General features: G+C 33.4%; 1 protein-coding gene across 6 annotated transcripts in view; it reads left to right on the forward strand.

Annotated features, from left to right (window-relative positions):
• The window catches only part of LOC107687175 (tensin-3-like), a 57044-nt gene that overhangs the window by 44092 nt on the left and 3257 nt on the right, over window positions 1-9695 (forward strand). For 5 of the 6 annotated variants that reach the window (XM_016484399.1, XM_016484400.1, XM_016484398.1 and 2 more), the window contains 6 exons: window positions 3488-3644; window positions 4907-5259; window positions 5343-5429; window positions 6831-6962; window positions 8189-8263; window positions 9211-9306. In XM_016484399.1, the coding sequence (XP_016339885.1) occupies window positions 3488-3644; window positions 4907-5259; window positions 5343-5429; window positions 6831-6962; window positions 8189-8263; window positions 9211-9306 (900 nt within the window). The remainder of the gene's footprint in view (window positions 1-3487; window positions 3645-4906; window positions 5260-5342; window positions 5430-6830; window positions 6963-8188; window positions 8264-9210; window positions 9307-9695) is intronic. The other variant, XM_016484402.1, reaches the window with a different exon arrangement.

Raw genomic sequence — 9695 nt, forward strand, 5'->3', positions numbered from 1 at the left:
AATGAGCAACAATATATAAGTGCAAATGACAAGTCTCGGTTAGCCTAACGCAGTACACGTAGCAAGGTGTGTGTGTGTATATATATATATATATATATATATATACACAAACAAAGAAAAACAAGTAGAATAGAAAGCTAGAGTTTTTTTTTTTTTTTTTTTATTAAAAAAAAAAAAAAAAAAAAAAAAAAAAATATATATATATATATATTAAAGTAAACTTTTGTAATGGTGTTAGTTAATGATAGTGATTTAAGTGAACTGCAGTTATTATTGAGTTTAAAATTGTGGAAAAACCTAAAAGAAATAATGACCAGTTTATAGCATCTAGCATTAAACACCTCCCTTAGATAGCTGAATTAAAACAATATTAAAAATGATATTGCATCTAATATTAAATACTTTCCCTTAAATATTACACAAAAAAGACTGAAAAAAATCACAAAAATAAAAAGCATTTTCTATTAAATATTTTGCCCTTAAATAATTACATTAAAAATAGTAACACTTAAGAAAATATATAAAAAATAATACAACATCTTATATTAAATTAGACACTTTCTTTGAGAGGCATGTGAGGCCATATGTTTTGTGACATTTTGTACCTTCTCCTTTTCATCAAAGAGTTGGTCTCCACTTTGGGTTTTGAAAGGTTGTGTAGCCAGAAGCATCTGCATTCATATTTTGCTGTGTTTTGATACATAAAGTGTAAGTTTCAAAGCAGAACTGTAGCATCTGATGTCTTCAGTTCAGTGCTGCTTCATTTTTGGCATGTAATAAATTTCTTGTTAGACCCTCAGACCTCTTTCTTCTGTATTGAATGGTCATCCAGATCTTCTTTTCTCTTTGAAGGGCCGGTATAGTTCAACAGATCGTTGACCTCTTGGCTGCAATCCTCATGTGACCCTAACATCTGTTGATGCCGTTGGTTTCAGGAGAATTATGTTTGGATGCCTTTCTGCTTCATTTGAATCGATGTATTGACTTAAATGAACTTCAATGCAAGTCCAGGCTAGTTTATGCTGTTTTTTTTGCTGATTTAGCTGGTGGATCAGTGAAGTTGTGTTTTTCAGTAGCAGTGTGAGGCTGGTGGACCAGCGTGGGTCTTTCAGAAGAAGCTGATTGAAAAAGGAAGCCTTGCTGGTTAAGCTAGTTAAGAAGCCTGGTGGGACACCAGCAAACCAGCATCCCATGCTGACCACCTGCATCCAAATCACAACATGTGCTGGTGAGCAGCTGATCAGAGAGAAGCAGACCAGATGAATCTCTGGGAAGCAGTTTTGGGATTCCTGTGTCTTGGGAATGAGTTTCAGGGTTTTTTGGGTGGGTCACAAGATCTATTTTTGGGAACACTTTAGACTCTTCTGCCTCCAGATGTTGTTTGTGTGTTTATGCTTTTATGTATTACATTTTCAAAGACAACATCTCCTTAACCTCTCCCATGATGTGGTTAGGGGTGAAGTAGAAGCTACTATCATGCTATGATATATGTTTGATTAGTAAATGTCTTCTGAAGGAAAAGATTCATGGGGAATCCAGCATTAAGGTGTGTAGCTAATTGCATTTTCTGTAATTATGGAATGGATGGTTACTTGGGACTGTTGGTTAAATTTGCAATACTCGAAACATCAGCCTTGTTTCTCTCTTGTAGTTATATGACTTAAAATTACAAACATGCGAGTCCCTTTCAGTCCCCAAGTGGAAAGTTTTTTTGTCCCTATAGTTGTTAGACAAACGATTTTCATCTCATGAACTGCTCATCTAATTGATCTACTGTTTTTTTAGATAGCTTTATGAGTTTACAAAATTTGTTGAGATTAAAAATGTATCTTTTTAAATTTTATTATTAAATTATTATTATTAATTTATTTTTATTTTTTTGCATGCATGCAGATTTTTTTGTCTGAATGCCCAGTTTACAGAATTGTATTGGCCCATGCACACACATAAAAAGTTAGAAATTATAAATAATACATTTTTATTTTAAGGTTTTTAATTTTCAAGAGTACAACATTTTACTGCTACATTGTAATTACATCGTAGCTGAAAAATTCATAAATATATATTTTTACTGGAGAGATATTTTTGAAAATAATTTTAATAGATGTTTTAATGAATCTAAAAATCTAATTTTAAGACCATCCAGTAAATAATAACTTGTAATAGCAAATAGTAAACTTGTTTGTTTGTTTGTCTTGCCAGGATATATCATTAATGTTTTTTTGCACAAAAAATAAATAAATAAATAAATATATTTTTTTGTTTCGTTTGATTTAAAAATAGTAATAATAATATTAAAATATAATGAAAACGGTAATGTAATTCCATGATAGCTGAAAATATACATTTTTGCTGGAAAAAAGGATCCAGGGAATTGCATACATTTCTAATAGATTTTTTAAAGACTATCAATTTCATTAAAACAGTTATTATTATAAGAATATGACTGAGCTTGTAGTTGTTGTGGTTTAAGATTTTGAACGTATACGTGCAGAATATAGAAATTGTTCTGGGAGCAATGGGTAAGAAATATGAATGGACAGGTATTAGTGGCAATATTTGACCATCAACTACTAGATATTTCAACTTCTTTTTTACGGTCGCTTCATTATGCTTCCTCTAAATGCTGCTTAAAGCTATAGATTTTTGTTCACACATTTAATTGTAGGCAAGTTTTCAAAGGTCATAGAGGATAGACCACAAAATAATTTGATTATATCCAGCCAGTTTCCATTCAGGGAAGGAGGGAGGGAGTGAGAGACAAACAGTCCTCCAGGGTCCCTCCCCTGTGGTTTGTTATGTGCACAAGCTGAAGAATGCGTGTGTATGGGCTTCTGCCAAACCCACAAGCCCAACTCTCTTACAATGGTCTATCCAATAACACCACTTGATTTATTACCTGGATTTGGCAACTAGTAGCAGGTTGCACAGCGCAGGTCTTCAAATATTATGTGGGCGGTTAATAAGACATTGCTCATACTGAATGGAATCTTCCAGAGAAATTGGTTGAAGATGTGTGTGTGTGTGTGTGTGTGTGTGTGTGTGTGTATTCAGGTCTTAAAAATCCTGTTGTGTATTTCCTTTCTATTAATATTCTTCAATTTTTTTTTTCTTCAAAAATAAATACTTAATTTTATTAATTAGGGACACACTGGATTGATCAAAAGTGACATTTATAATGTTATAAAAAAAATCTATTTCAAATAAATGCTATTCGTTTGAAATTTCTATTCATCACAGAATCTTGAAAAGAATCACAGTTTCCACAAAAATATTAAGCACCACAACTGTTTTCAACACTGATAATAATGAGAAATGTTTTTATATTAGAATGATTTTTGAAGGATCATGTGACACTGAAAACTGAAGTAATGGCTGCTAATGATGCAACTTTGCTATCACAGGGATGAATTACATTTTGAAATCGTGTGTGTGTGTGTGTGTGTGTATTCAGGTCTTAAAAATCCTGTTGTGTATTTCCTTTCAGAGTCACGAGGATACATGGACAGCATGACACATACATCTATGTCATCCGACGGAGAGCTCTTCCACTCTGATGTCACAGGAAGTCCCGCCTCCTGTCAGAGGATGTTTGGATCTATGCACTCTATGTCCACCCCCAGCCCATTGGTCAACACAGACAGGTACTGTCTGTCAATCATAATAGGGTTGCTCAATATATTGGTACCATATCTGTCAGTCAATATTGCTTTTTCCCAATTTCACATTTAGATTACATTTGCCGTCATTAAACGCTCATTAAATCTTTTAAAATGCACGTTTAATTTAATAATGCTGTGATATGTAATCTTTAACCAATATTAAACTGAACATCCAGTTTTTCATAAATATTCGTACATTATAATATTGTGATGCCTAAATCCACTTGTAGTATTTAAAATGACTGATTTTAGTTTTTAGTTATGTATTTTCAAAAAACTGTGTGTGTGTGTGTGTAAATTATATATATATATATATATATATATATATATATATATATGCACGCAATATTAATATTCTTCAATTTTAATTTAAAATATTTTATTTAAATGTATATATTATAATTTATACATATACTACTGTTCAAAAGTTTGGGGTCAGTGTGATTGTCTTATTATTATGATTATTTAAGGAAGCATTACATTTATCAAAAGTGGTAGTAAAGACATTTAGAATTTTACAAACGATTTCAATTTCAAATAATGCTATGCAATTGCAAACGTAAATAAATTTGAACTTAGAATCTTGAAAAGAATCACAGTTTCCACAAAAATATTAAGCACCACAACTGTTTTCAACACTGATAAAGATTAAAAAAAGATTCTTGAGCACCAAATCAATATATTAGGATGATTTCCGAAGGATCACGTGACATTGAAGACTGGAATTATGGCTGCTGAAAATTTAGATTTGCCTCACATGAATAAATTAAATTTTTAAATATTTTCAAATAGAAATTGGTTCTTTAAATTGTAATAATATTTCACAATATTATATTAGTATTTTTGATCAAATAAATGCAGCCTTTGTGAGCATAAGATACTTCTTTAAAAATATATAATAATAATAATAAATAAATAAATTGGATATACATTTATATTTACATTTTTTTATAATCTTAAATCTTAATTTAATACATTATAATAATTACATATAATATATAGCAATCGTTTTTGACTAGTTCATAGTATCGGCCAAAATTGTTTTATTACTGCATTCCTAGAGGTCAATCAAAACCTCTCATCCAATTGAAGTAAATCCTGGCTTTTCAATAACAACAGGCTACTTGTGTGGTCTGTTGTGTATCTAGTCTATATTTAACAATGTATAAACACATGGTGGGGTGTGTTTGTCTATGCACAGGATATGTAGGATAACTCTGTGCTGTTTTCTATTCTCCATGCAGTCCCACCCCAGCTCATTCCTGGTTAGAGGGTGGATCCAGCACTCCCTTGAGTCACTACACCCCTCAGGCCTCTCCACCCCTCACCCTCTCGGCCCCCAACTCCCACAGCTCCCCTCGCGGAGCCCCCCGTGGCCTGTCCTCCTCTCTGGATGTCGGGGGACTGGAGAGCAGCCTGCTGGAGGCGGTGGAGGGTCTCGAGGCTCTCGGTCTGGATGTGGCTCAGCCTCCCTTTCTGCCCCTGAAGAGACGAGGGACTGAAAGCTCAGAGACCATGTTCCCGCTCAGCAGGAGTGCAGTCAGCACGTCCTATGCCAGTCACAACACCTCACCTACCAGATCTACACCAAGTCCAGGTTTGTAGTGTGTCTGTCTGTAAGCGCACACACACAGGCATATTAACACGTCACATATATTGTGATATTATTCTTCTTTGCAGATTTTATGGCCAGTAAACCAGAAAATGTGAAGTTCGTTCAAGATACGTCAAAGTTTTGGTACAAGCCAGACATCTCGAGAGAGCAAGGTAACAATATTAGATCCTCAGTAGGCCTAAGCTGGATTCGGAGTCATGTTAAAGGTATTGTTCACCCAAAAATGAAAATGTTGTCATCATTTCCTCACCCTCATGTTGTTCCAAACCTGTATAAGTTTTTTTCTTATGTTGAACACAAAAGAAGATATTTTGAAGAACCAAATAGTTTTTGGTCCCCATTGACTTCCATAGTAGGGAAAGAAATACTATGGAAGTCAAAGGGGAGCATCAACTTTGATTACCAGCATTCTTTAAAATATCTTCTTTTATATTCAGCATAAGAAAGAGACTCATACATGTTTGGAATGACACGAGGATGAGTAAATGATGACAAAATTTTCATTTTTGGGTAAACTATCCCTTTAAATGTCTATGGCTGTGAGGGATATACATTATCACTCAAAAGTTTGGGGTCGGTAATTTTTATTTTTATTTTTTATAGAAGTCTGCATTTTTTTATCAAAAATACAGTAAAACAGTAATATTGTGGAAAAAATGTAAGAATTTAAAATACATTTCTATTTTAAATATGTTTTTTAAATGTAATTTATTAATGTGCTGGCAAAGCTATATTTTCTGCAGCAATTACTGCAGTCTTCAGTGTCACACGATCCTTCAGAAATCATTCTAATATGCTGATTTGCTGCTCAAGAAATATTTATTATGATTATCAATGTTAAAAACAGTTTTGATTCATATTTTTGTGGAAACTGTGGTTAATTTTTTTTTCCAGAATTCTTTGATGAATAGAAAATTCCAAGCATTTATTTGAAATAGAAATATTTTGTCACATTATAAAAGTCTACGCTGTCACTTTTGATCAATTTAATGTGTTTTTGTTGAATGAATTAATTAATTTCTTTAAAAAAAGTTACTTCTGTCCCTCACAGCCTTGTTTTCACTTACTTTTTTTTTTTTTAAAGCAGACTGAAAGAAGTTCAGTTGTTTTCAATCATTTTGACCCCTGGAAATTATTTTTAAACTTCTTTTACTGAATCATTTTGTTCAGATTTATATTAAGCAGCTTTATATTAACCAGTTTATTTGCCTCCTTGTCAGCATCTGTGCCAATGCTGCATTTTACATCTTTTTGGTGCAGCATTCAAAGTAATATTATTGATTTTGGATCATAATATATATATATATATATATATATATATATATATTATTCTTGTTGTCACTGTGGCTTCTGTGAAAGAAATAGTGTTTTCTGTTTAATGGTGGTTTGTAATGTAAATTGATCAACTGATTGTTCTCAAAGTAGCTTCCATTACTCCATCTTTGTCTATCTCGGCTAAGGTTTATAAGTGTTACTTCCTCTTTGCTTCTTTAATTAGGATGACGGCAGAATGCATCAGTAGATATATATATATATTTTTTTATTTGTTGTAGCTATTGCCATTCTCAAGGATAAAGAGCCAGGCTCCTTCATCATCAGAGACAGTCACTCATTCAGAGGAGCTTACGGATTGGCTATGAAGGTGGCCACGCCCCCACCCTCTGTTCTACAGCAAAGCAGAAAAAGTAAGAGAACGTTACATACACATGACTTTTGATAACAACTCTCACATTTACACTCACTCGAGCTGAACAATGACGCAATGCCCATAAACTGTACAAGTTTTGAGAACATATTTCATGTTTTGAAAAGTGCTTTGTGTGGTAAATATCCAACCACGGTTCCCGATTTAAGACCAGCGGGTTGTAATGGCCAGCACTTTGTCTGCATAAAAGGGGCAAATATGAACTGTCCATAGAGTCTGAATATACAGGGCAATTCCTTGAATGAACTGCTGTGAAATTTTTGATGGACTTTATGACCCTGGAGAGCAGGACGTCCCAACACTATTGTGTGAGAAACAGCTGAATGAGTGTGAACACAGCTGGAGCGTTCATATCCAGAGCCCCTCCGTAAACATGGTGTGTCTCTCAATCAGAGGAAGGAAGGGAGGCACACACACTATCCATCTCCTTCTGATTCACAATTCTAGGTGGCTCCTTAAGTGGGGTTTCACGCAGTATTAAGCTGTTGTTGTTTTTTTCTGTACCATTGGAAATTAAATTTAGCTTTATCTTTAGAGATAAGAGTTAATTGTATGAAAACATAATCTGAGTCTATTTTCAACATCAGATACGCCTGGTGTTCAGAAACTTGGACCGGCCAGTTAGGCTGAGGTATTAAGGAGGAAGTAGGATGCATACTGTTGTTCCTAAATGCCAGATGAACTAATGATTTGAGTAAAATGCAGGAAAGTCTTCTGAAGGATCTCAAAGTTAGAAACAATCAGTTGAAATGCTGTTTATAACAACATCCCTGATCATTTCTGAGCAACTTTTATAGTTTGCACTTTGCATGGCACATTTCAGTGCAGATTGTTTTTGTTTGTTATTGAAGCATTTAAATATATAATGTACTTACTAAACCCATATGACAGTGCTATTTCTCATTTCACTTCTGAAGAGAGCATTTAAAAAGACACAACAACAAAAAAACAGTCAGATTAATTCTAAGGGTCAGTGAGAGGATGGAAAATGCTTATAAAAATGCTCAATTATGAATGTATTACTAAAAAAAATACAGACATTACAACTGATCTTTAAATAATTAAACAAATAAAAATAATATGGTAGAATACTTGAGGAGAAATAACTATATAAACAAATAAGACAATTTTCAATGAGACAACCATGGTGTTGAACTATAAAGTTGCTTTGTGCAGACCATTGAAGTCTCTAACTTTTGCTTGCAGACGTTGATATCTCAGGAAATCCAAGCACAGTTGGAGACAATGTTGAGATCTCTTCTGAAACCATAGGAGCCACAAGTGAGATTATCGAATTTTCAGGAGAAAAATTTGAGCTGGGTTTTTGCTCTTAATCACAATTTTGTTCAGGAGAAACAATCAAGCTTGATTTTGTTCATGATTTTTTTTTTCCTTTGGATTCTATCTTCTATATATACAGTGCCTTGCGAATGTATTCATACCCCTTCATTTTTTAAATTTTGTTAAAAAAATGTTGTTGCTGCCTTATGTTAAACTGCTTTAAATTAGTTTTTTTCCACAACAATCTACACTCCATACACCATAATTGTCAAGCAAAAAAACTGGTTTTTAACATCTTTGCAAATGTATTAAAAATAAAAAAATAAAATTATTCCATTGCACAAGTATTCATACCCTTATATGGTACAGTTGAAATTTAGCTCAGGAGCATTCATTTTGCTTGTAGAACCCAGTCAAATATTTCTGGAGAAACCTGAAAATGTGCATCTGTCCCCATCAAACCTGACAGAGCTTGAGAGGTGAAGAGGTGAGCTGAAGAATAGCAGATAATTGCAAAATGCTGATGAGCAAAGCTTGTCGCATCAAACAAAAAAAGACTTGAGGCTGTAAATGTGCTTCAGCTAAATATTTAGTTAACTTATATTATTTAGTATACTTATGCAATGTACTTATTTCAGTTTTTTATTTTTAATAAATTTACGAAGTTGTGACAATTCTGTTTTTGCTTTGTCAGTATGGTGTATGGAGTGTAGATTGATGTGGAAAAAAAGTAATTTAAAGAAGTTTATCATAAGGCAGCAACATAACAAAATGTAAAAAAAAAAAAATATTTCATTTCGCAAGGCACTGTATATATGTGGGTCTTTTCAAATTTGGTCAACACCTCTGCATCCATTTCCTCTTGCTACTACATATGTGTTTGCATTCCTTCTATGGTAATTAAAAATAATTGTACAAATGAAGTAATTTCCTATCTCTGTGCACAGTGGGTGATCTGTCCAATGAGCTCGTGCGGCATTTCCTGATCGAGTGCACACCAAAAGGAGTGCGGTTAAAAGGCTGCCCCAACGAACCTTATTTTGGTAAGTATCTGTTAATGTCTGTGTGGATGTTAATAAAAGACAGAGTGCTGGTTAGAGCTTCATCATTGCATGGTCAGGATCTCCCTCTAGTGGCTGTAGTCAGGAGCTTTCCCTTTTCGTTTCACTCCCTCTAAAGTTTGGGGTCAGTAACTTTTTATAATACTTTTATTAAAAAAGGATGCATTAAATTGATCAAAAGTGACATTTATATTGTTGGAAAATATTATTTTGAACTTTTCTATTCATCAAAGAATCTTGAAAAAAAATATCACTTGTAAAAAAATTATAAAAAATATAATAATAAGCACAACTGAGTGTGTGTGTGTGTGTGTGTGTGTGTGTGTGTGTGTGTGTGTGTGCGTGTATATATATATATATATATATATATA

This window comes from Sinocyclocheilus anshuiensis, unplaced genomic scaffold (genome assembly GCF_001515605.1).
Source record: "Sinocyclocheilus anshuiensis isolate Anshui unplaced genomic scaffold, SAMN03320099.WGS_v1.1 scaffold1355, whole genome shotgun sequence".
Taxonomy (NCBI): Eukaryota; Metazoa; Chordata; class Actinopteri; order Cypriniformes; family Cyprinidae; genus Sinocyclocheilus; species Sinocyclocheilus anshuiensis.